Genomic DNA, 27,199 nt, shown 5'->3' with positions numbered 1-27,199 from the left:
TTTTCAATTATAGTGAAGCAGATAAAGTTTGACCAAAAATACATTTGGTCCAACTCAGTTTCAATTTTGTTTTTCTGTTTTAGGAAGTGGTTATATTTTAAACAAAAACAAAAACACAGGGGGTTGTTTCCTTTTCTTCTTTTTTTTTTCCCTTCTCTTCTTTTCTTTTCCCTTTTCTTGGAGGTGTCTGGGGACTGAGAAAGTTAGAAGGATGAGGAGAAAATGGCATGGCCAGGGGCCAGAAAAGACTGATGGCATAGTCAGGAGATTGGTTATATACAGGGGAATTAAGCAAATAAGTAAATACATTGAAAGAACCCTCTCTGCCGTGGTAGGCGGTAGTCTGCACTGCCAGTATCATATTGATGATTGAGCAAGGCAGTGGGACTGGGGATAGAAGCCTGTGGTGCCATACAAGCCCAGAGAGGAGAGAGGTTCACAAATTTCGAAAATGAGTCAATTGTTTCAAATGCTGCAGAGCTTAAATAAAAGGAGGGCAGTTGTCATTGGATTTGGCAATCTGGAGGTTGTTAGTGACAGAAGATAGATTAGAGGTAATTGAAGAATGAATGGGGGATTCTCATCAAGAATACCAGATTCTACCCTCATTTTCTTCTGCTTCCTTACAAAATCCCATGAAAATGATGGTAAAGATATAGAAAAAATATGTAAGTCCATAGGAAGAAAGAGCAGAAGAGGTTTGAAGCCTGGAAAGCAAGTCAGTTAATAGTGAGTCAATCCAAAGCTAACAGTGGAGAGAGTAGAGCAGTCATCCATTTTGTACCATAAGACCACAGAAAGGATCAGGAACTGGTGGTGCCAGGTGCCTCTGGAACTGAAGGAGAAAGTGGGGTTGTGGGAGGAGGACTAGCTGACAGCCTATTTACCAGTTAGACCATTTGATCCTCTCCCACACCTAAGCAGAAGCCTAGAGATTCACTCACTGGAGAGGGTAAAACAGAGGGTGGTCTCTAGAATGGTGGCCACCAGCACAGTGGAGGACAGGAGTTGAGTGTTGAAAATGCATCGCCAGCCCTCTTCTTCCAACGGCAGTCATGCTTATACCCTCCAGGCAGGTGATTGGAAGATTCTTCTCCGGGGATCTAAACTGTCACTTTGTTTCCCAGCACGATGGCTCCAATAAGATCACCTTACAGAAAAGACCACAGTCAACAAGCCCTCCCCACACTACAGAGCTTTCTAAGTATTTAATGCTCCTCTGTTAGAGATAGACAAACAATTAGGAATCACTAGGCATTTGAGAAAAGCATCTATTATGAAATTCAGAGAGGAAAACCAACAGAAAAACAACAGCTTGAGGAAATGACCTATAGATTCATGGTTGATAGTAGCACAAAGGGGTAGAGCATAATATATCCTCATGACATAGCTTCAAACAAACTGGGCCATTTTTGCAGAAGGGATATACCTGTTCCAAATCCTAGCCTTGAAGCCCAAGAGGAATGATAGACAACAAAATAAAAATCAATAGCCCTCACTGGAATAGGAAGAAGTAGCCTCAGGGGATGTCCAATTTCAGTTAAGGCAAGACAATAAATAGAACTTCCAGAGACAAGGTTGTTGATATAAGAGAGTTTTCTGATCAAAGAATAGACATTTGCAGAGTAGAAGGTGATCAGAGGGTGGGTGATTGATCAATTTAGTGACATAAAAGATGTAGGATGTGCCAGGGAACTACAATGACAATAACGGATGATAGAGAAGCACTGACTTCTGGTGATGCCTGAAGTAATGAGAGAGGTGAAGCATGTTGGAAGTCACCGTGGTAGTCACAAAGAACCCTGGGCATTGGGTCAATGGGTAGTCTTTCTTCACAAAATGTGGTACCAGGGGCAGCAGTCTTGGCATCACCTGAGAGTTGTTAAAAATATAGACTCAAGCTCTACCTCAGGCTTAGTGAATAAGGATCTGGATTTTAATAAAATCCCCAGGTGTGTACAAGGTTTAAGAAGTATTATTTACTTCTAAAATATGGGGGTCTCTGTTTTCTCCTCTAGTTTCTGTCAATGGACTCACCAGAAGCTGAAGATATTGACTCCATCACGGGCTATTTTTCTCCAAAACATCATTCTGTTATGAGGCCTCATTCATGACATTACTAAACTGTAACCTTCTTGAAGACAGGAACTATTTTGTGTATTATTAGCCACTGGTACCTAATAGAATTCTTAAAACACACAAATAATTCCTAGATGTTGCTGAAGACTAGAGAGCCAGAGTGACTATGTGTGCAGAAGTAATCTCTTCCCCAGTGCAACTGAGCTGATGGTTGATGATCTGGAAAAGGTAGTTAAAACAGAAACCCATAAAAAAGAAGACATATGTAAAATACCTTAAAACATATACACACCTACACATGTACTCCTCCATTTTTATGTATATTAATTCCTTCACAAATATTCTAAGTCTAAGGCCTTTTATATGAGTATGAACTGTTTTCTGAGAGTTCTGCAATACCTTTCCTGCACAAACCACTCTGAAAATGCATTGTCTTATTTGTTTTTGCTGTCTTTAAGTGAATTGTAAAGCAATTTGAGTGTAAAATCTTCCTAGATTTTTGTTTTCCATATCTTTTACAATTCTCATGTACATATAACAGCATTTTTAAACAACTCAACTTTTTTTCTTGCTTTTTCTAAGAATTCAACTTTGTTTTCCCAGTGCAAAAAGCTCCCTACCTTTTCCCGCTTATATTTTGCTAGTATACATAGTATTTAATTAAAGTGTCTTTTAATAGTGAGGCCATTCTCCAGTAATACAGGGACATAAAAATCCTTCATCATTGATTATAGTAATAGGCAATTTTAGTGTATTGCTTATTTTCTCCTGTAGTTAATTATGTGGTCATGTCTCAGCTTTCTGTGAGCCTGCCCATCAGGTTGACCCTAGCAGGTTTGGCAGTGCAGTTTACCAACCCAGAGTTCTTAGGACCCGGTCCTCTGGAATGACGGCAGCATGCCAGGTCTTCTGTAGCAACTAGACCATTTGCCATGGCAGCTTCAAATTGAGCAAGAGTTCCACAATTTCACACTTGGGTGCATTCAAATCTCTCAGGTGGATGGCAGCCAGGCTCCACAAATAACTCCCTATTAGCATTGTTCCAAAACTCAGACTTTTAAAAATCACTACCCATCTCAAAGGGCCAGTCCTTAATAAAATGATTTGTATGACACTTGAGCAACAGCCTGAGGCTCCCAAATAAGGTGAGAAGGACTTTCCTTGTGAATGCATTTAACTCAGCCATAATAATATCCACCAAAATTAAATAGATTTCAGCTGGATCATGATAAGAGAAAACAGGACTGATACACGGAGGGCACTTTGGGTTGCTTTGTTTTTATTGAACATGCTTAAGTTCATTTATTAAATATCTTTGAGAAATTGTTTTGCTTTTAGAGATTTAACAAGCTCTCAGAACAGTATTTGCTCATGGATATCATGTCTAGAATAACAAATTGAGAAATAGAAATTGCACGTGTTAAGTGGGCACTAGTGTATATTTAATAATGCATATTAGTGTCAGCTATAGTAATAAATATCTTTACTTAAGAAATAATTATGAATAGTAAACTGTCATCTGCGTCATAAACTATAACATCATACTGGCACTATTTCAAAATTATTTGTCTTTCTTTCTGCCCCATGAGATATAGCTCAAAGGCAATGACAAGTCTCCCTCTGCCTACCCTAACTTTTAATACAAAGTTAGACACATAATACACGTTGGTTGAACTGAAATAAAAATTGGCAATGTAATCAATTAGAGAATGCAGGCTACTTTGTAATGCAAGTTCAAAGTTACAAACAATGAGGAGATAGAGCCAATAATCAAGAAATGTTTTCTTTGTAAAATTGAGGCTCTTTCAGGTTTAAAATATGAAGCCAGTCATATTTTACTTCTGGAATAATAAAAGAGATCTACATGTAAAATGACCAGAAGAAAAAAAGTGTTAAATATCCTAAGTGAGTATCAAATTTTAAAAAAATCATTCAGATATTGAAGGAAAATCACCAAAATTGGTACAAAATTGTCTAAATATCTAACATAGAATCTTCACCATTCCCCATTTTTTGTGCCTTAAGAAATATCTGATGGCTCTACAAACAATAGGTGCTTAGAAATTCAGTATACAAAATTCACTTTTCCCCCACCTATTAATCAATTATAAATTTTACCCAAAAGAGAAGAAAACTTAAACGATTACAGTAGTGTTGAGGATTTTTTTATTGTGTTTTCTACATAGATTAAAATAAGGCCTTTTTTGATGAAAAAATCCATTACAAAGACAAAAATCTATTACAATTATAATTGAATCTGTAACAAAATTTAGCTTTAAATGGGTTAAGTATTCTGTTTTTGAAATTCAATATCACAAACATTCAAGATTAGTGAAATTTGGTAAGAAAATGACGACCAGCAGAAATGAAAAGGATGCCTTTTCAACAGAGAGTGATTTGTAAAGTTTTTTGTTTTTAAAGTGCTTTGGGAAAACACAGTATAGTTAATTTAAAAAAGTCATTTAAGGAAGACTTAAGTGCTTCAAGTGGAGTGGGCTTCAGACTAAAAAATATTTTAAAATTTGCCAAGAAATTTAAGCATTAAAAATATTCCTCTCCTCATTCAATTTCAAGTTTAAGGAAACATTTGACAGACAAGTAAACAAACGGCAAAAAAAAGTTTATCTGCATTTTAAAATAATAAATTCTAGATCTATAAAAACTTCTTGGTTTGTAAATAAAGGCCAATACTTGGCCTTCATTGATCCATTTCTATGTAGTTAAAAAAAATATGGTATCAAATCTTTCTTCCTTCCCCCCAAAAACTAGGGGAAATATTTTAAATTGTGAGTGTGAATGTAGCTATGTAATCCTTAAGTGTACAAAACACACAAACATCACTGTACTTGGAAAATTATTTTCATCATACTGTAAACATCTCTTCTTCTGTATCTGGACATTTGAAAATAGTCTTTGGTATTACTAGTTATTGTGCTTTGAAACAGAAACTTACAGGATTTCTGTAGCAGTACTACATAGACATTTTAAGATATAAATAAGAAAAATGCACTTGGAATAAGTTACAATTAGCTGCTTTTTCATAATTTTCAAAAACTACAGTGTATGCCTAGTCACAGTTTTATGAGAAAGAATATCTCTTTTTTCAACTCCTTAATTTTAAGGAACACTTAATCATTTTGGCTAAATATCCATTTTTGGAGTGGATCTGATGGATTGCATGACACTAAGTTCGGATGCTCTCCATTTGCTGAAAGGCACATTTTAAAGAATGGATTATACAGAAGTTGATCCTAGAATAAAAGGAAACACAACAGACATTAAGTTTCAAAGACTCATAATTAACTGATAAATATTTAAACAACTTTAACTGTCTCATTGAAGCTAAGGGGAGACTTACAAACTAAATGTACACCATTCTTAACTTTAAATCTTTCTAAGGTCAACTATGTCTGATAAAATCATGTTGGCTTCTGCTGTAAACACCACCATTGATGCTGCTACTGTTCAGTTAACAAGGTATTACATAAATGAAGAGAGGTATACAGAGCAAGGTCTGAATCAAGTTTTCAAACAAGAAGCATCCCATTGATATTTCCACAGGTGACAAACCCTTTAAAAATCATAAATCATAAAAGCCATGTTATGGTTTTTACAAAAACCATTACCGCACAAAACAATTTTCAGGTAAGAACCGTTACAATCCAGCTAAGCCTTAAACGTGTTTAAAAACACAAGAGACTTGTCATGTATTTTCTCAATTCTAGATTCGTGAAAAAGTATTAAACCAGGGTAGGAAAAATTAATCCCTTTAAAGGAGAAAAAAATAATATTTTTCCTCTCTGTCAGGAAAAAGAAAATGTGACTGTCACATGAAGCATTATAAGAAACCTTAAAAAGTCAAAAATAAGCAACTATTATTAATAATTCACAGAAGTGTTGATCTGCATAAACCGTACTCCAGTCAAACAACTTTATGATTATTTTTTTCCTAAATGTACTTAATTCATAGATATACTAGCTTATCACATGGGTAGAAACACATAATAACAAAGTTAATAGAAGCAGAGAAATTCTGATGGACAATATCAATGTACCACATTCTACTAATTTTCCCAGATAAGCAATTCGGGCTAAGCAAAATACTGAAATAAGCAGTGAATTAATTACACTGAAGTACCTTCTGGATCTCCCATATCTGTTCTATAGTGACAACTGTCTTGTGACCTTTGTAGGAACAGGCCTTCAGCTGAACGGGACCTTCAGCTGCATGAATACATAATTCCTTCTGGATGTTGTGCCGAATTTCATGATGAGCAGAGTATTCAAAGTACTATGAGAGGAAGAACGCTGTTATTGACAAAAGAACCCTATATGCTTAGTTGTAAAATAAAATACATTTAAAAATCAGCAACTCACTGAATAATGAAGTCATTTCTACTTCAACAAAATGATACAATAAAAAGTTATTGGAAATAATAAGTTGAGTTTTTATGACAGAAGATACTATAGCCCTTCTTCAGCCTATCATCAACAGGTAGTTAATTAGGAAGGTGTTGTCTTCCTCCCCACATCAGAAATTGAGGGATACCAGGGAGGATGGAGGCTAGCACAGGCACTCCACAGAGAGAGCCTGAGAAGTTCGAGAAAGCTCATTAACTGCCACTTCCTCTCTCCCACAAGTGCTCCATCTCTCATCTTCATTTTATTCAAAGGCATTTCCATTAAACTAGGAACTTCAGGGTGCTCTCCATGCCTCAGTTTCCTCCCCTGTAAAATGGGTAATTTAATAGATCCTATCCCATGAAGTTATAAAGACAAATGGGTTAATATTCCTAAAACACTCAGAACAATGACTGGCAGGTGGTAAGCATTTGATACGTATAAGCTATTACTACTATTATTGCTGCTGCTCTCTCCCCACATAGCAATTAATTAGTCCCTTATTTGCACTGCATTTTCCTCTCAGATATTACCATCCCAGTCATTCTTACTTCCCTAGCCTCACTGCTCTTACTCAGACCCTCAGAATTCCTACTGTGAAACCTCCAGCTACCTCCAATTTCTGTTGCTTTAATGTAGCAATTCAATCTGCTGCCAGTTAGTCTTTTATAGCATTGGTTTGATCCCCTACTGCCCTTGCTTAAGTGAATCAGTACTGTTGCTAAGATAAAGTCCACACTCCTTAATTGGTACATGTAATCTATTTTCAATCTTCCATCAACCACTGTCCCAGTTATATATCATGGTTCTTTCACACAATTCTACAAATGTAGAACGTGCATATCCACAACTCTGAAGCTTTGTTTCACTGTCTGTGCTCTGCCTGGAATACCCTTTTAAACCTTTTCTGCCTGGCTAACTCCTTTCCATCTTTCAAGAGCCAACTCAAATATTACCTTCCTTCTTTGGCTTTCCCTGAATTTGTCCTACTGTACAAAATTACACCCTTTTCAAGGTTCCAGCAATGCATCAGAGATAACTTTTATAGCACTCTATTAGAATTGTGTGTGTAGCTAGCTGGCTTCCCCATAGACCAAAGTCAGGCAGCGTATCTTGTAATAACGTCCATTGCAATTCAAATATTTCATAGTGTTGACATTTTACAGATAAAATAAGTTAACATAATTGATTTTCAATAATGAAGTAATTAGTAGTAGTACTAATATTTATTAAGTTTTTATTATGTGCTAGGCAGGTACTGTGTTAAACCCTTTATATATAATAGAGTAGGCACTCCACAAATATTAGCTGAATTAACAGAGCCACATATCCGGAGTTCCTCCAGTCTTAGTCTTATGCTTAATTTATTTCCTCCCACAAATAAAATATCAGTCGCTTTTACAACTGGTAGCTCTTTAGATGGAAACACTGGGGGAAAATGGATTTAGATGATGAAAACAGCATTCTAGCTCTATTTATCTAAGAAAGACAAACCTTAAGATCTCAAAGATGATAACAAACATCATCTAGTATTGCTGGAACCTTGAAAAGGGTGTAATTTTGTGCAGTAGGACAAATTCGGGGAAAGCCAAAGAAGGAAGGTAATATTTGAGTTGGCTCTTTGAGTTATCTCTAAATTACTTTCCACAGGGTTGTACTAATTTGCAGTCCCACCAGCAGTGTTAACAGTGTTCCTATCTCTCCACATCCACGTCAGCATTTGTTATTTTGGGACTTTTTGATAAAGGCCATTCTCAGTGGAGTTGGGTGATATCTCATTGTGGTTTTGATTTGATTTCCAATTTCTGTTGATTTTATTTCTCTAATGATTAGAGATGTTGAGTACTTTTTTATATGTTTGCTGGCCATTATTCTGTCTGCTTTCGAAAATTTTCTGTTCATGTTCTTTGCCCATTTATTCATGGGGTTGTTTGATTTTTTCTAGTTAATTTTCTTAAGTTCTATATAGATTCCTGTTATCAGCCCTTTATCGGATGTGTAGAATGCAAATATTTTCTCCCATTCTGCAGGTTGTCTATTCACTCTAATGATAGTTTCCTGGGCTGTGTAGAAGAAGCTTTTTAATTTGATCAGGTCCCATGTATTTATTTTTGTTGCTGCTGTGATTGCTTTGGGGGTCTTCCTCATAAATTCTTTGCTTAGGCCAATAATGTCTATAAGCATTTTCCCAACATTTTCTCATAGAATTCTTAAGGTTTCATGCCTTAGGTTTAAGTCTGTTACAGTACTATAAAAACATCTTTATGGCAATGGTAACAGAAAAATAGAAAAAACAATGTATATAACATCTTTAGCTTTTAAAATAAATGCAATGCCAGAGGAAGCCTGAGAGAAATTTATAAGTATTTATATTTAGTAATAAGATTTTTACAAATGAAATATTTCCCTTTGCTCAAAACCTTAACTTTTATTAGCATAGTTCAGTGTCATTTTGAAAAGAATGAAATTATTTATATAACTATTTTTCTTCTATATGTAGAAGGAAATTTTTAAAAAGATACATATATGCACATATACATATATACACAGATATATGTATATTGGTATAAGTATACATGCACACGTGTCTGTATGTGTCCATATATGTATCTCCATCCCGTATCAGAATTACACTTTGACCATCCCACAGATACAGTTCACCAGCTCTGGCTTCTGGGCATCCTCATCACCTACCCTCAGTAGGTTGATTGGTTCAGGTGAATAAGGATTAGAACTAGATTGAGCTGAGCCTAATGAGTAAGAAATATAGAACAAGATGGACCAGGAGATAAACTGACCCTTTCTTCTGAAAACTGATACTGTCAAAGTCCCATCCTTTTAAAATAGGATATCACGAGTATTTAGTATTGTGGACTCTAACTACACCAAAATACCTGCAGTTAGTTCCCAGAAAAGATTCATACCAGGCTCCTCCCATTAGTACACCTTTCTTCACACTCTTCTCATTCTGTTCCCATTCCCATCAGCCACCTCACTAGCTTCTACTTACCTTTTTAAAAAAATAGTCTTCAAATGTCATCTTTCCCAGGAAAACGTGTGGGCATTCGGTCTAATTCACATGCCCTTCCCATACCCCCACAGTGTTTGGAATGCTTTATCCCAGATCTTATCATACTGACTGTAACTGGTTTTGAAACATAAATTTCTTAAAGGAGTTAGAATCTAAATTGTTTGAACCCATCAATCAGAGTACCTGCCATGCAGGGGTCACTCAGCGAGTTTGCTGAATGAACAAATGAGAGAAACAGAGTCTCATCCTTCCAAGGGTTAATTGATAAAAGATAAGAAAAGGAGACTAAAACCCAGAAAGTTAATATTTAATATGCTCCCTACCCATAGTAGGCTACATAGTACCATTTCACATTTGAGTCTTCATCAGTAAAATAGTCAATAAATGGTAACACACAGGGATGTCATCAATCAAGGAGAATCAAGAGGATACTTTCTCTTGGGAGGGACATATAGAAATAATACTGTGGCCCACAAAAATAACTCACAGTGTTGTTATTAAAACTTGATGTCATTTGAAATCAAATCCAGTTAAATATGGTTTTTATATATAATATTGCAAAAATCACCATGCCAATAGTCACAGAAATATCAACACCTCAAAGACCTGCATAGAAGATCCTATTGTTAAAAATTTCAAATGGCATTATTCTATAATTTTCTTGTTTTCCTTTCTATTGTATAGGTAGGCAACTTCAAATTGTTTTCAGAGCCAGAGTGAACACCAAAATAAAGCACTCTACAACTGTGGTCCCCAACCCCCGGGGTGCGGACCTGTACCATTAGGGACATGGCCACAGAGCTCCGCAGCCCTGTCACCCCCTGGAAAAATTGTCTTTCATGAAACTTAGGAACTTAAGTCGGGGGCGGGTGCACAGCAAGAGGTGAGCGTGAGCAGCAGGTGAGTGAAGCTTCATTTGTATCCCCTGTATTCACAGCTGTTCGCCATCGCTGGCTGGTATCACTGCCTCAGCTCCGCCTCTGCCATCCCATCCCCACCCTTTATCTGTGGAAAATTTGTCTTCTATGAAACCGGTCCCTGGGGCCAAAAAGGTTGGGGACCACTGCTCTACAATATCAATATTAATTGCCAAACTTTGTCTAAAAACATTTCTCACACCAGTTTACCTGAGTATAAAGCCGATTTAGGACTTCTGAAAATTATGGAACATCGCATTTGTGTTTGTAAGTGCTTTACAAGGGAAGGATTTTTAATGCAGAGCTCACCTGGTTTCCCCCAAGTCCATGACACGTATACAAAATTAATGGTTTGTCTCCTTGATTATTTTCTCCAACATCCAGACATAGAGGCTGACCCACACTTTTAATCTGAAGAAAAATTTTCAAGTTATAAATTTTTTAAAAATTCTATGTAGTTCACGTATTTTTTCAAATAATTTCAGGAGGTAATGTTAAATAACATAGTATCTCAAAAGCAATAAACCAGAAAGTATTTCAGCAATTTTCCCCAAACCACATAAATGTTGGTGGCAAGGAATACCTCGAGTAAAAAAAAGAACAGGAAAATACTCACATATCCAGATATAACAGGATTAAGGTCTGGCACATAGGCTTCTGGATAAATATTGTTCAGATACCATGTAAAATTTTTACATTGAAGGCGCTGTTTTATTTCAAATCTTTTTGAAAGATCTCCAAATGATTTCTGGAGAAAGAAGAAAAGTGAAGAAAGTGCTTAAAATAGCACTGATACAATACTTCAAATGCTACTATTTGTATTTACATTTAGGTATCAAAAAACTCCGGATCAAAATGCAAGATGCAATTTAACAGCATTCACCATTTTTCATTCAGGTATAACAAGTATGCCTGCCTGCTCATTTCCGGTCTTACAGAGAATCCAGTCATTACTACAGTGATGATTAAATGAATAAAATGGTACTATTTGATTCTTTATTTGTGCCACAAACTTCCCCTACAGGACAAAGATCTCCAGAGGAAGGCTGTGGGCAAAGGAATAGCAGTGGAACATCCAAAATTGGTCCCAACTTTAAGCCTAAAAGTGGTCTGTAAAGTGAGGTGTGAGAAGCATGTATAGGTAAACAATGCCAACACATAATGCAATTTGTATCTCTTCAAGACCACAAAAACCATCACCAAAAAACAATACAGTTGGGAATAATATTTTTCTAGTTCAAGGGTGTTGCTTTTTCTTAATATCTCCAACTGGACCTTCACAGTAGAAAAATATAATATTTGAGTTAACTGCATTTTACTTTCCTTTATGTTAAGAGACTAAGAAAATAATATTTTTAAAAAGCTCTTTTAAACTGAAAATATATTTGGTCTACAGGTACAATTTTAGAGAAAAATTATATTTGATACCTACATGAATGAAAAAGTAAATACTCAGGCTTATCAGTTCAACTAAGGAAAATATTTCCTTATGCAAACTTCAATGCCTTGAAACTAGGTGATTTCGCAAAAAAAAAAAAAAAATGCGACTCTTAAGGACTTTTGACTAAGCTTATACATATGACCAGGTAGAACTGTGTGCCCTACGGTAAAAAAAGATATTTGCTGGCTCACTTGCCCCTTTGTGGGTGACAAACAGAGCACAAGCTTCATTTAGCGCCCACTTGCCTGCTTAGCCAAGTACTCTTGTGCAGTACACAATCTGCCCAATTTGTCTTCTTGACCTTGGGTAAAAAGACAGCAATCTAACTCAGGAGTGCTCTGAGTTTGCATCCTAACAGGGAGATGCTGGAGACCAAAGAAAAGGTGAAAAGAGATAACTAGATCTTTCTTTACCATGACAGTCAAAATGTTGATGCCCTGAACTCCCAGTAAATACTCCCCGCACCCCCCAAATTAGCACTGTTTTCTACAGAGATGGGTCTGAGTCACTGAAGCATATTCTTAAACTGTCTAGTTAATTTACCTCATCCAATATAAAGACTGTTGGAATTCAGTTCTAATGTATTAGGTGTCGTTAATCCACAGAACAGAACCTATTTGTAACAGGTTAATTAAAAAAGTGGCATTCATTTGTTAGCACTTATCACTTTCTTATTTCACAGCTACTCTGGAGAGAGGCAGGAAGTACTTCATTCTCAAGACAAGGAATGAGAGAGAAGAAACATGTTGCAACCACCCTATGAAATGCCATTCCAATTTTGTTTTCAATGGGGCTTTGCCAAGGTGCCACCTCTAATGAGTAGTAGATCTAGATCTTGAAAAAAAGCCTTGATACTCCTGGTTCATTCTCAAGACGTTGTGTCTATTTCCAGTTCAAAAAGTCATTTAGAACCTTTATTTAGGTATTAATCACATATCCTGAAACCAGTAAAAAACAGTTCTACTTAATTTTATTTTCTTTGAGTAAAATATTGAACCTAGTCAGTTACGACAACAAAATATCTTTTATATTAAAAAGGATAACATCAAGTAGAATGTTCAAATTTTTAAAAAGCAGTTTAATTTTTCCTTAAGAAAAGAGAAAACTGGCATTCATAAGTTATAATACTTTAAGATTTAAATAAAAACCTAGTTTCAAAAATAATTTTTTTAATATTTTGTACCTGATTCAGAAAAGCAAAATGATATGTGAACTTGGTATAGATTTTTATTGTAATTTTTTAGCTCTAACTTACTTGTTTAACAATTTTTGCTGCGTCTGTGTTTCTCCTGTAAAATATTTCCTTATATTCATCCATCCAGACTTCGGCAAGGCGAACTTGGTTTCGAGCAATCACCTGAGTGCCTTTTGGAAAGGAATGAGGGCTTTTGCTGCGAAAAACATGTCCAACAACAGAGCAAGGCATAATCTCCAACTGCCCACCACATTGCCATACCTGATAATTAATGATATTTGTTTAAATTTACAATATTTTAGGAAAATCAAAGTGTTGTTTTTAAGTTCACCTTTAAGATATTAATAAAAGCAAAATACAGAGAAAAGATTCATTATAATTTCACAAATAGTCTCTGTCCCCTGATGATTTTGTTAAATGGTATAAACACTAAAGATAACAAAGGCACATTTTCAGAAAGTTAACAAATAGTGATTCCAGATCTTTCATAAAAATGAATTCCAAACTTTCTATTTTTTTTTTTTTCTTTAACAAGCGACTTCCCCAATTCCAGAAAACCAAAGGCTCATATGCTGACATCCATCTCATACAACTTATATGGTCCTTTTCCGAAACCACAGGATTTCTCTTCTAAGCCATGAACTGGCAGCCTCAGTGTAAGTGGACTCAGACCCTATTTACCCTTTGCATATTTAATTTTGCAAGCAAAAAAACAATTCCAGAAAGCCATTTTTACCAAAGTACGATCTATTACATTTGTGACATAGTTGATCATTATAGAAAATTTATGCCTATTTAGAAAGTGTCAAGAAAATTTATTTGCATTAATTCTAAATAAGATGGAAAATCATGAAATCAGTACCTTTTCATTTAAATATCTTAAAATAATCATCACGCAAAAAAACTGAAAAAAAAGTCATGTTTAATAGTACATGCTAGTATTAGCACAAGTGATCATTTCCTCTTTTTCTCCTTTTCTTTTTTAAACAAATGAAAAAACTCTGTTCAGTTCACAAACTGTGTTTGAGATCTAACATGTGCTGAGGGTTGGAAATTCTGAAATGAATAAAACAAGACCCCTGCCCATAAGCGATACAAACTTGGCTAAGATCATTACTGTATGTGATGGAGCCAGAGCCAAAACTTAAATCTTCTAACTCCTAGTTCAATTCTTTTTCCACTACATTTCAGCCTAAGAGATGAAAAATGAATGAAACTCATAAAATCAAATAAATAAGGTACATGTGAAGACTATCCAAAGTCTTCGTTTTGTTTTTCCTATTAACTTTTAATATGTATAGGGGAAAAAACAGCTCATTTAATCCAAACGGTTAAGTCCAATGTCCTTTAAAATTATACATAAATGTTTTTCCATTCTGTCTCCCTTGATAATCAACTCATTTCCTGAAGCACTAGATTTAATTATATTTATCTTGGCTGAAATTCAGTAACTACTAGTGCATTAATTGGTGTTATTGCCTGGACATTGATTCCTCTTGTAACATTGGCAACAATGAATAAATATATTAAATTACATTTTAAAAAGAAATATTCTTATTCCAAAATTTCTAGCAATTAAATATTAGAAAGCACAAAAAGGCTGCACACATCTGTAATAATCTGTACCAGCCAATTAGAACACAGTATAATTCATTGTTTAACATGTGTGCTATATTTAATCTCCAAGAACTTACTCTGAAAGACATTTCTATATTTTCACCTCCCCAGATTTCCATTTCTTCATCGTAACTTCCAATATACTCAAAATATTTTTTTGATATGGAAAAAAGGCCTCCTGCAAAGGTGGGTGTTCTGAAAAATAATCCATTGTCAAATTTATTATAAAAACTAAAGATAAAATAGCATATTTTAAGAATTGCATCAAATTCACATATTAAAGACATCACAATTTCAAAGCTTTTGTGTAGATTGATAGAAACTAAAAATGCTGTCTTCAAAGTCAACTTCTTTTTTGGGGGTGAGTTTTTTGTGTCCTCTCCCAGCGGAGCTAAATTAAATGTCTTCTCCTAGCCCTGCTTTCAGACTCTTAAGTAATGATTTAGGAGAAAGACATAAGAGCTCACTTAATTCTACTTCTTACTCAGCAACATCTTGTCAAGTAAGTGAACAAATAAATGACTTTTCTATTCTATGTAGAACATGTGTGTTCTTCATCTTGTTAATATGAATTACCTCAGAGGCTACTGCTGTAAAAGCAAAAAGTGCATACATACTCAATGTGTGGTATATGGTGTAAATATAAGACTTTGAGAGAAATCGTCTTACTTAATTGGGTAGGTTTCATCTTTCCTTCTGCGCTTCTCGTGATCAGGAAGTGATTCCCAGCCGAATGAGAGACTCCAGTCAAAATTTCCACGATTATGGTTAAATCCATAGGGAGAAGGTTTATTGAATTCAAACGTGTTCATATCTATGGATGCAATATCTGGACTCACAACAGCAGTGTAGTTCTCAGCTATTCTGGCCAACAAAGGTTCTAACCAACCATAGAAACACTCACCTAGAGAAACCATAATATTAATTCAATAAAAACACTGAAAACTTTTTCCTTTAGTTGTTTGGGCGAAGGTTTACAGAGAAATGAGAATAACAAAATCATTTACGTTTTGAACATTTATATAGGGGAGATTCTTTTTTCCAGCTTTATTGAGGTATCATAGATAAAAGTTCTATATATTTATGGTATGCACATAGTTTTATGTATACATTGTGAAATGATTATGACAACTAATTAACATACCCATCATCTTGTATGTTTATCTTTGTGCATGTGTGTGTGTGGGGGGGTGAGAACATCTGAGCTCTACTCTTAGCAATTTTCAAGTAGACACACCATTATTAACTGTAGTCACCATGCTGTACAATAGCTCTCCAGAGGGGAGATTTCTTAAATGTTTCTTGTGATGAGATGAGGGTAGGACAAAAAAGGTAAAACAAAATTCAGCAAGGTTAGGAAAATTTCCCTATAGATGATGATTTTTTTTCTCCTAGAAAAGCTGCAAAATAATGCTGGCATATTTAACACTTAGATGATGTATTTCCCTTTAAAATGAGCTATGAATCAAAGATAACTTTTTACTGGTCCACATCACCTAGCCCTAAAAGTGTTTGTTTAAACTTGTCTCCCCCTGAGTAAGGTACAGTAATTGAAATCTTCATTTCTTTGACTGGGTCTTGGAAGAAAAGTCAAGGAGTCAGAACATTCTGATTTTAGCAGTTGGCAAAGAAGGACCATTCAAGGCTGCTCCAGACTTAATGAAAAGTGAGGGCCAAGGAATCCCACGACAGGTCTGGGCCCTGGCCACAGGCCAGGCTGTCTCACCTAACACATGGTGGGGGTTCAGACGATGCGCGTGCAGACCTATTCTGGGCTCCCCACTAAGTGGAATTTGGCAGTCACGGTCCTGGAGGACCATCAGTCACATTCAGCTGGAGGGGAAGAATGCTCAGTCTGATCTTATTGTAATTTTGGACAAGGAGAAGGAATACTAGAGAGTGGTATTTTTCTTTGTAAAACACCTCTCTTGGATTACCTTTAAACCTCTCTTCATTTTTTAAATGCCTGGGGTTAAGAGAGAACTAGATGTTAACAACTCAAGCAAATCCAAAAGCCCTTCTATGACAATTAGCATATGCTCAAAACCAGTTGTTGTGTCAAAATATAACCTAAAGGCTGGCCAATCCAAAACTAGACACTCATATAAAGAATAAAACTCTCAAACTTACAGCTCAAGTGACATTTTAGTAATACCTAGCATGTACGTTACACACTAACTTTAAAAGTACTTTCTAAATACTTTAAAAACATTGATACTGAAAAAAATTAAAATACAAAGAAAAAACTCCACAGCAACAAAAAAACAAATAAAAATTGACAATGCTTATGGAAAAGATATCAGAAGTTGGGGGAGGCACCCCTAACTTGGAATAAAAAGGAGTCTGCAAATTTGGGAGAATAAAAATTAAAAATTTCAGTACTAGCACGAAGTTTAATGACAAGGTTGACTATACCTAAACAAATAAACTTTCACTCACTTTAAAGTGTAGAAATCAAGAATAACAAGGAAAAAAACCTTTTTTTTTTTTTTTTTAACAGGATGAATATCTGAGGGAAAAAAAATCCCAGGCAAGGATAACCCTATGGGGAAAGCTGGTCGTTAGAAAACATTAAAGTTCAAGAGACTTAAACACAAAGGAGAACTCTGTTTAAGTGAAAGGAAGTTCTTATGCAAAGCTGTTACCTGCCTGGGCTGTTATTGTTATAATCACCAGCTGAAAATGCTGTTAAAGAAAATAAAGGGAAACTTCCTTACCTTATAAATTAGACGGAGGGGGAAGGAAAATGAAACAACTATGTCTATACAGATATACTTACAGTGAGCATCTAAAAATGTGAGCGTTTCAGCTGTTGCTACTGTTGCTCCTAGCAACCGAGCAGTGATCAGACCTTTTCTTTCCTTTTGTCTGACTATTTTTACTATAGAAAATTGTTTTATATATTCCTCTAGTTTATCATGTAAGTACTCTGTAAGGAAAAAAAAATCAGGATTAACTCTTTCTAAATGTATTTTCACATACAATATATGAACGCTAATGAAACCATAGAGCAATGATCCTTCCAAATTCATAATCTTAACAGTTAGTTGTACCTGTTCTTCCAGTAAGATGAAAATTTTTATTTTTATTTTCACTCTTTCACTTCTTTACTGGGATAAAAAGGCTAAATATGCAAGTTATAACTACTGTAACACATTACATTATAACACATACTTACCCTGTACACGTCACATCAATAAATATATCTGGGGGGAAGTGAGAGATTTCAAATGGAGTAGACCCCAGTAGTTAAGACTTATTTAGAGGTCTGAGAAGCTTGATTGTGGGACTGAAAGAAATGGAATTTGGCCAAAATTGTATTCAATTCTTAAAAATCGGTATTTAAATCTGGAACTCTTAAAGAAAAATGCCAAGTATCAAAAGGACTCTCTGATATTTAGGCAGTGATCAAAATAATTTAAGACAAAAATGTTAAGAAAAAAGTTGTAGGAAAGTCCTGAGCTACACTAGTTTGGGAATATTTCTACAAAGAGTCAGCAGAAAATTTTCAAAAGCTTTGGAGTCTCCTGACTGAATTTTTTCCAGTAAAAATATGAAAGTAAAAAGGAGCCTGTAAATCAAGAATAAGGTTAAAAACAGGCATATTTTAGTAATGGGTGTGTAATTTAAGATATTCAATATCCAATTTGGATGAGACATACAATAAGCAAAAGTTGAGATAGTAGCTGAAAAAAATTTATTAATCAAATCAGTAAAGTTCATATTGTTAAACAACTTAAGCCTGCTTTTTTGCTAGTAAATTCTTGATTACTTGCTGACTATGTAATGCAGTTCTTCAAGTGGCCTTCTTGGGCCCATAGCACGGCACCAAAAAGATTTGGGAAAATTGAAAAAGTCAGTAAATGTCCTAGGGTAAATGTTTGCTTCCGCCAGAATTTAGAAGCAAAGGCAGTTAACTTTGACTTTATCTGTGATGATATATATTTTTTCAATTCCCCAGTCATACAGATAAGAGAGTTGCTTATTTAGAGCTTAAACATTCATAAGGGAGGTGAGAGTCCAGGAACAACCTTTGTAGAAAAATAAATATCTAAACATTGTTGTCTCAGAGTAACAGATTAACTTTTTTTAACACTTTCTAAGTATCTCAGAAATAATTCTCTGAAAGACAAGCAGGATTGTAATTTCCCTTAAAAATACAATCATTAACATTTTCTGCTTTAAGAGTCTTGTAAAATTTCAAAGTTCTTAATGGGGATTGATTTTTTTAAATGGAGTTACTCCAGATTCTTTCAACAAACCCTCTCACCATTTGAATTTGTTAAGAAATTTTCGATTTGTCCCCAACTTCTGAAATTCTGCAAATTTTTATCTGTCTCCTAAATTTAGTCTCCATCCCTGTTTTGGGAGGTTAAGAACACAAAGGCATGCAAAATCAGATATCCTGAGTTCAATGTATGTCACCATCACTTTTAGCTGTGTGACCTTGGGCAAACTATTTTACCTTTTTTGTACCTCAGTTTCTTTGTAAGACGGGAATAATAGGATTTGCCATCACAGAAGATTATTGGGAGCATTAAATCAGAGATTACTGTACAAATAAAGCATTTGAGACAGGCCCTACCATATGGCCTATGCTCTTAAAATGTTGTCTTTTGTTATCACTGAGATTTAACTATCTCATTGTTACCTGGTTAACCACATGCTGCCTTTCCCTGGGCAAACTGGAATCAGCGACTAGTTAGTTAGTTATTGCTCCGCAGCAATGAGGGACACATTTTCACAGTGGGTACTCACTGGAAAGCTCTTTGATTGATTCATGACCAATTACATGAGTATGCAAAGATAACTTCAACTAAAAACAATTCCAAATCTATTGTTGATTGCTATGAAGAATTATAAAAATATTTAAATCCTTTAACCAAGCAGTCTTACTTCTCCTAACTTATCTAAAGGTATAATTCAAAAGAAGGAAAATGACATAAACACAAAGACATTCACTGCAGTATAGCATACAGTCACATGACAACATGAAAAAAAGATGGATGCTTAAGTAAAATGCATCTCGTCACTGTCATTAAAATGGTTTTAAGGTCAAAGAAACAGGCTAATAACAACGTTAAGTAAAAATGTCAGATTTTAAAATGGGATTTCTGAAATGAATATAATTAAAAAACATTATGTTTATTTAGACAATGATTAGGAAGGAAATTTGAAACATTAAAATGGTTGAAACAGAGAAAATTATATAAGTGGTTATCACTTTCCATTCTGATTTCCTTTAATTCTATAATTTTGTTTGTACAATTAAATAAGATGGTACCTCGAACTACAGGTTTACCAGAAGCAAACTGACAATGCCCCTATTGTCTCACTACTGGGAAAATCAAACAAATCCTCTGAGATGATTTCAAAATGGAAGTCATAGAGAAACCCAAGAAAGGAAAAGATTTCTAAGACAGAGTTGTTGGGTTTTTTTTTTTTTTTTAGGTAAAAATATAATAGGTGTGCAGAACTTAATCAGATATCACTTAAAACTCCATGGACTGCAGTCCAACTAGACAGAAAGAATAAGAAAAAATTCAGGACAGATCAAGCAATAAATAAACCAGTTGATTACAAATAAGTTGTGAAGTAACTGGGATAGGAGATTCAAATCAGAGATCTGTAACATGTTACTTGAATTCAGGGGACTTGAATTATAAAATTTGCTCATTTGGAGGATACGTTTCACATCTCAGTCAAAATCTCTGGTGACAAGCAACCATATTCCACCTAGATGTTAATCTGAGAGAACATAACCCTAATTCACTGAGGATGTTTAATTTTAAAATATGCTGAAATAAAAATAAAATATAAAAATCTTTAAAAACCATGGAAATATTTAGAATTATATGACTGTATTTCATCATTATGAAATAAATCAGGTTAATAATTTCATGTTTTATTCACTTATTGTCATTTCTGGTATCTGGATACATCTTAAAATTGATAGAATGTCATCTAATAAGCCGTTTTTTTTTTTTTTTTTCTTTTCTTAGGTAAAATAATGATGTATCTTACAATAGATGGTGTTTTGGATTTAATAAAAGAGTATTATTGCCATTTAACAGATGAAGAAACAACTAATTAGTATTAGAGATGAGATTTGACCTTCAGGAATCTGACTCCAAGCCTAAATTCATTCAGGAATAAATTTTATAATCATTGAAATAATCTGTATCTCTTCAGTGTTTAAAATACTTGTAATGTTTGAAAATTGAACAAATTAGAGCATTTGTTAGATTAGCCTTGTGATTCCAATTTAAAATATGTAATTTAGTACCTAATTTTAAGGAAGAAATGTAGTAACGGATTTGCCTAACTTTGTAAATAATATTGGAATATTTAAAAGAGCCAAAATAAAACAATGTGGTGACTCTTAAGTGATTTTTAACTACTCATTTATATTATTTATTGATGGATTATTTATATTAACTCATTTAATCTTCAAAACAACCCTAGAGTTATGTACTATTTCTGTATTTCATCTATTCTAAGTTACATAATTGGATACTTATTATAATCAATGTCATGTTAAGTTTAATTGGCTGTGGTTTTCTTCTTTCTTGTGGTTTAAAAGCTAATGACATAGCTTACATAAATTTGATGAAATACAATATTATTCCCATTTTAGCCATAAAGAAACCGAGGCAGAGAAGTAAAGTAACTCGCCCAAGTTACATAGCTGATTAGGACAAGAGCCAGAATTCAAATCAAGGCTCAAGTCTGTGCTCTTAACCACTACCTTACAATAAGAGTCTCACACTGAAGACCATATAGTTAAAATAATAATGTTTCATACATTTCTGTACTCCAAAATATTTGAATATGTACACACTTGGATTCTAATTTAATTCATCATACATACATCCAAACTATTATTTTCAAGCTCTGAGATGGCATACAGAGAGCAAAATATAACCAAGTAGACTTTAGACACCACCATATGGATTTATTTGGGAAACAATCTAAGTTGCATGTGCTTTCTTACCATCTACACTAGCATCATCCACCAAAATGATTTCCTTTAGCAGTATTGCAGGTGAAGAATAAAGCACACTGTGGACAGTTCTAAGCAGCGTGGACCACGCTTCATTATGAAAAACTATTATGACACTGGTGGTAGGCAGGGGAGGGCAGCGCTTAAATTTTTGTTCAATACATCTAGAAGAAGTGAAAGAGGTAGAACAATTATAAATTACATTATTTTATGTCACAGCTATACCATTGCTAAAATTATTATTTAATCATTATCACCAAAAATAACAGTAGTTTCTAAGATAATTTTAATGCTACATCAATATAAATAGACTAAAACAATTTTTTTACAAGGAGATCATTCACCAGAGACCATGTCTACTCATAGGGATTACAACACGTCAAGGATTAGATGTTGTTGTAAGCTTTTTCAACAATATAATTTTAAATACAAATAGCATTTTTGATAATGAAAGTAACCTACACGAGACAACATGTAAAAATGACAAATCCTTGTCATTACACAAAACCAAATTTTTCTTCTTTGTTGCAGAAATCATTCATTTTTCTTACTTGCAACTTTAAAAATTGTGCAACATTATTAAATGATGCTAATTTTTGTAGAGATTATCTTAAATTAAATACTTTCCTAAGTACGTAATACATGTTTCCTAACATTTTCCAAGTTTATTCAATCAATTTGCTTAATCTATATATGGAGCCAAAAGGGAAAAAATAGTTTTACCACAGAACCTACATTCATATGATGTTCATCATTCAACAAATACCACCATTTGCCATGAACTATATTAAAGATTTTCTTCCAAAAATATGATCTACCTTTTAATAAGACCTAGCATTTAAAATTTTCCTTTGAAAAGAATATATTTAGAAATTTAAATAAATACTTAAAACCATGTTAAAAGTACTGTGCTTCTGTTACCATCTGAAACATTAATTGGGCACACAGAGAGGGACAGAGACCCTAAGTATTCTTGGGTAATTAGTGGAACTATCCATACCAGCTAAAACCATTATTTATAAATTGAACTTGAATTTTTTTTTTTTTTTTTGAAATAGTTCCATTCTGTAGCCCCGGCTAGAGTGCAGTGACATGACTATAGTGCACTGCAACCTCAAACTACTGTGCTCAAGCGATTCTCTTGTCTTAGCCTCCTAAGTGAGAAGCTGGGAAGACAGGCGCACACCACCATGCCCTACTAAGTTTTCTATTTTTTTGTAGAAATGAGGTCTTGCTCTTGCTCAGGCTAGTCTCAAACTCCCTCAAGCCATCCTCCCACCTTGGCCTCCCAAAGTGCTAGAATCATAGGCATTAGCCACCTTGCCTGGCTTTGAATTCATTTTTATAACAATGTCTTCCTTAATGAAAATAATCTTCATACTAAGCTGCTGGAATGTGGGTGAATCTGTAATATCTCCAGTTTTTGAGACTGGAGATATGGAGAGGACCACAGTTCCCAGCCTGCTGAGCTGAGGGTCAAATGAAATAACATATAAGAGAGGACTTCAAATATTGTTTTTCTGGGACATAAAATAAACCACTTGTCATTTGTGGAAAAGATAAATAAAGCAACTGTATCTTTAAGGTCACTTAGAAACCATAAATGGCTATCCAATTTTGGACAACAGACTACAAAATCCTCCCACACAGTCAAAAGGCATTATAAATGCAGTGTATGAACAATCAAACAGTGCTGTTCAAACCCAAAGATAAGGAAGTAAATCATTCACTCCTGGAAATAAGAGCCCCATACACTTTAGTTGCTCTGTCAGGGCCAATGGGGAGATCGTAGCTCCCCGCATGATACTAGAAGCCTAGGAAAGCCACCCTAAAAAAGATCCACTAATTCTCTCATTAACTGCTTCCATCACCGTACCTCAACAGGAATGTCTTTGAGACACTATCTAAGAGCAATTCTTCAGTGTGCAAAATTTGCAGTGATAAAAAAATGAATTAGATTGGGGGTAAAATATTAAGAGAAGGTGTCAACAACAGAGTAGAAAAAAGAGAAACTTGTTCTAAGTGAAAGTAATTTTGTTCTCTAGTGCCTTCATGATTTCAAAAGTGCAATACAAATGCATGGTCAGAAGCAAATAATCACATGTGGATTACTCTCCCTCACTGGTAGATGAAAGAATATTATTTAATTTAAATTGAATTTTGAATAAACTACCAATTAAAAATAAATCTCAAACACAAACTTGTCATATATACACTTTAACCATAATTGCATAGAAGTAAATGACTAAATAAAAGCTTGTATCTTTAACATATAAATGTTTATAAGCCAACATAAACTATAAGTAAAAATTATAAAAAACTCCATAATATAGTATTTATGTTTAAGAGGGAAAAAAAAAGGAAGAACCACTTCATGATTTGTTGTCTTACAAGCATTTTTGGGCAAAGGTGAAATTTTGGGATTAAAATATCTTTTTCCTACCTTTATTTGCTATGTGGTTAATTAATATAATATTAATCAAGAATTATAAAAAGGTTTTGAAGATTTAAAGTATAAAACTGGACAAAAAGTCATATTAATAAAATGTTATCACTTTAATCTTGCAAGGCTTTCCCTCAGTTTAAGCCAGGATTTATTTGCTTAACTGATAACTACTAATACCAAGTGAAAGTGCCATGCTACATTATTAATGCAAGTGATGAAATTTCACAGCATGATTTCATAAACTTCATTCATTTTGAAACAATTAACATGTTAAATTTATGCTTTGAAAATTGTTTCACATATCATTTAAGATGGTGCAGTTAAAATAACTTGCCAAAGTTACTGTATATTTCCAACCAAACCATTTGAAAAATTTGGCATATAGAAACATGCTTAAATTATCAGTAACATGACTATCTGGCTTTGAGGGAAACTAGATCTATATTTTTAATAAGCATGGAGAAGACTGGCAATTCTTCAGAAAAAGTGTTCCCTGCTGATACAGGTTACATTCAAGTAAAAAACAATTAAATATTCACCACCTCTACCAAACCCTAACCAAAGTAAGAAATAATTAAATCTTCAACCCTAACCAAAAAATGTTCTTAATGTACTTAAATATTTTTCATTTAGCAATTAACATTAATGAAAATTATTGCAGCTTCTTAATGCTATATTGGAAAAAAGGCTCATCTTGAACTGACATTGATTGTCATATCAAAAAAATAAAAATTGTGCTTATTGATTTTTGACATCGATTGCTTTTCAGTGAAGACCTCTCCCAAAATCAGTAAAGTGCATTACTGCATTCTAACAGAATATTTCACAGAGATTCGTTTCTTTACACATTCACTTAAAAATGATGAGCAACTTAAACTTGGATCACACAGATTAAAATAGCATGACAGAAATCTAACCTATATAATTTCAAACATTAAGGGACTCATACAGTTGGATCAGATATTCATAATCCATAAATTTAGAGAAACCTGAGTGAAACAATAGACCAAAGTCTACAAAAGTTCCTTTCTTCAGGTTCACTACCAAATATAATTCTGTAATAACCAGAAAGCAAAATACATAGACATTTTTGGCTTACAGTTTGCCTATCTTACCTCTCAAAAACCTACTGACGGCTTGAAGATAGTGGAATTCATTTTAGCCATATCAGTTCAAATACAGCATTTGAACTTCACTTCACAGATTTAAAAAAAAAAAAAAGTGGTTAACTAAGGACAAAGAGACAGCATAGTAGAACCTGGGAGGGAAATATTAGTCAAAAATGTGTACTTCCAACATGTAATAAAGTGACTCAATGACAAGGAATGTTGGCCTCTCAGTAGTGAAAGGGAGATAACTTTATAGATATGAGAACTTAATCAAGAAAATGCTAGAGAAAGAATCATAATTGAAATAGTAATTGTAATAATATTCTCCCTTAAAAGAATACTTACAGAACATAGGGCATCCTGAAATATAATTATGCACTCCAAGTAGCCACAAAGTCTGTGACTTAGTTTATAAATCCATAAAATATTATCTAATAGCTCCAAAATCTTGGCACATTTTTAAACATTTCTATTCTATAGCAATACACAGAAAAGTGAAAGCAACTCCTCCACCTCCTGTATTTCCCATAAAAACCATTCAATATTTCCTCCTAAATAGATGAGAAAACTAGAGCTCTTAGGAATAAAGGATTTTTTTGTGGCTAGAGATCAGATCTAGAATTTAGTGTTTTAATTTCCAAGCTAACAAGTTTTCACATCTGTACTGCCTCACCAAACACAAATAGGGATAGCTAACCTCAGTAATGATAAGGAAAAAATAAAATAGATTAAATAAACAGTATTTGCTGATTTTTCTGCCTCAGAATAACTAAAGAACAAACAACTTCTTTAGTTAATGTCTCTCCCTTGCAAACCTGATGATAAATAGTAAACAATGAATATTCTTCAACATACTCAGGAGGTCGAGTGTCTGGTCCAAGATCTCGGTGTAAAGAAATCCTGTCACTTGCAAAAGCATTAAAACAGTGTTTTGCTTCCCCACGTTCTTTTTCTTTTTGCTCTTCAATACTTAAATTGGTTGTCTTGAATGCTTTACCAGAAGCACCAGGTGCATTAGAATCCTGAGGTGGCCGGTCAAGAATGGGTTTCAGTTCTGCTGCTGTGTAATATCCTTGCAAACAGGGTCTCTCACCAGCATCAATGTTTTCCCTGACAGGTGCTCCTATTTGCATTTTTGGCATTGCATCTTTGATATTGTTTACAGCTTCCAGCATTAAATCAAGCATCTTGTTTTTGTTTTTCATGTGTCTTTCCATCCTTGATTCCTCTTTGGAATACTGAACACTTACTTCTCTTTGCATTAAAATTAAAACTATTATAAAGAAAAAAACTACTGCACCAAGCTTCCAGAACTTTTTATGGTAATGTCTTTTAACATGTAATTTCACTAGTCGCTTTAGGTGAGCCATTCTGACATTAAAAGCTTGTCACTTGACAAATAACAGTTATGATTTCCTCTGTTACTTATATTTTTTATCATAGATTTGCTGGCAAGTAGGTTTCTTTAAATGGTAATACCTATAAACAGAAATGATAGATGGTATTAGTAAGTATTCAATCCTACAGGCATGGTTCAGTTCACTCATTCAATCAACAACTGAACATAAGCTACAACAATGTACTTATTTGGTCAACAAAAATACAAAGATATCTTGTCCTCAAGAAAATTATGCTTTTGGAAGAAAACAATTGCTGCAATTAACTGCAATCTACTCGGGCTACAAAATATTAGGGATTTCTCTCCAGTAAAAAATACATTCTTTATTAATGCTAATATCTACTATAAAATTTTTGAATTAAAAAAAGAGAGTATCAACTTCATTACCAAGGAATCAAAGGACTTCATTAGATGAACTGAAAAAAGGAGATGTGTAATAAAGTCAGAATATACTGACGGGTACTGTCAGCTATCTATCTAAAATGGAGGCCTTCATTTTATGCAGTTTGCCCTCAAACTATGAACCACTACTTCAGCTAAACCAATTAAGACAACAAAGCA

At 34.2% G+C, this 27,199-nt stretch overlaps 1 protein-coding gene across 4 annotated transcripts in view; it reads right to left on the bottom strand.

Moving 5' to 3' along the window:
* Positions 1-4,222: 4,222 nt before the first annotated feature.
* Positions 4,223-27,199, bottom strand: part of GALNT3 (polypeptide N-acetylgalactosaminyltransferase 3) — a 45,843-nt gene continuing 22,866 nt past the window's right edge. For 3 of the 4 annotated variants that reach the window (XM_045559364.1, XM_045559366.1, XM_045559365.1), the window contains exons 2-11: positions 26,095-26,718; positions 21,676-21,848; positions 17,461-17,610; positions 15,351-15,585; positions 14,759-14,876; positions 13,125-13,325; positions 11,045-11,176; positions 10,738-10,839; positions 6,218-6,370; positions 4,223-5,330 (exon numbers count right to left, since the gene is read on the bottom strand). In XM_045559364.1, coding sequence (XP_045415320.1) covers positions 5,208-5,330; positions 6,218-6,370; positions 10,738-10,839; positions 11,045-11,176; positions 13,125-13,325; positions 14,759-14,876; positions 15,351-15,585; positions 17,461-17,610; positions 21,676-21,848; positions 26,095-26,609 — 1,902 coding nt within the window. In that variant the 5' untranslated portion in view covers positions 26,610-26,718 and the 3' untranslated portion in view covers positions 4,223-5,207. Of the gene's footprint in view, positions 5,331-6,217; positions 6,371-10,737; positions 10,840-11,044; positions 11,177-12,035; positions 12,235-13,124; positions 13,326-14,758; positions 14,877-15,350; positions 15,586-17,460; positions 17,611-21,675; positions 21,849-26,094; positions 26,719-27,199 lie in introns of those variants that run through there. The other variant, XM_045559367.1, reaches the window with a different exon arrangement.

This window comes from Lemur catta, chromosome 8 (assembly GCF_020740605.2).
Source record: "Lemur catta isolate mLemCat1 chromosome 8, mLemCat1.pri, whole genome shotgun sequence".
NCBI lineage: Eukaryota > Metazoa > Chordata > Mammalia > Primates > Lemuridae > Lemur > Lemur catta.
The sequence above is the reverse complement of the archived record's forward strand: the minus strand, read 5'-3'. Positions and strand labels throughout refer to the sequence as shown.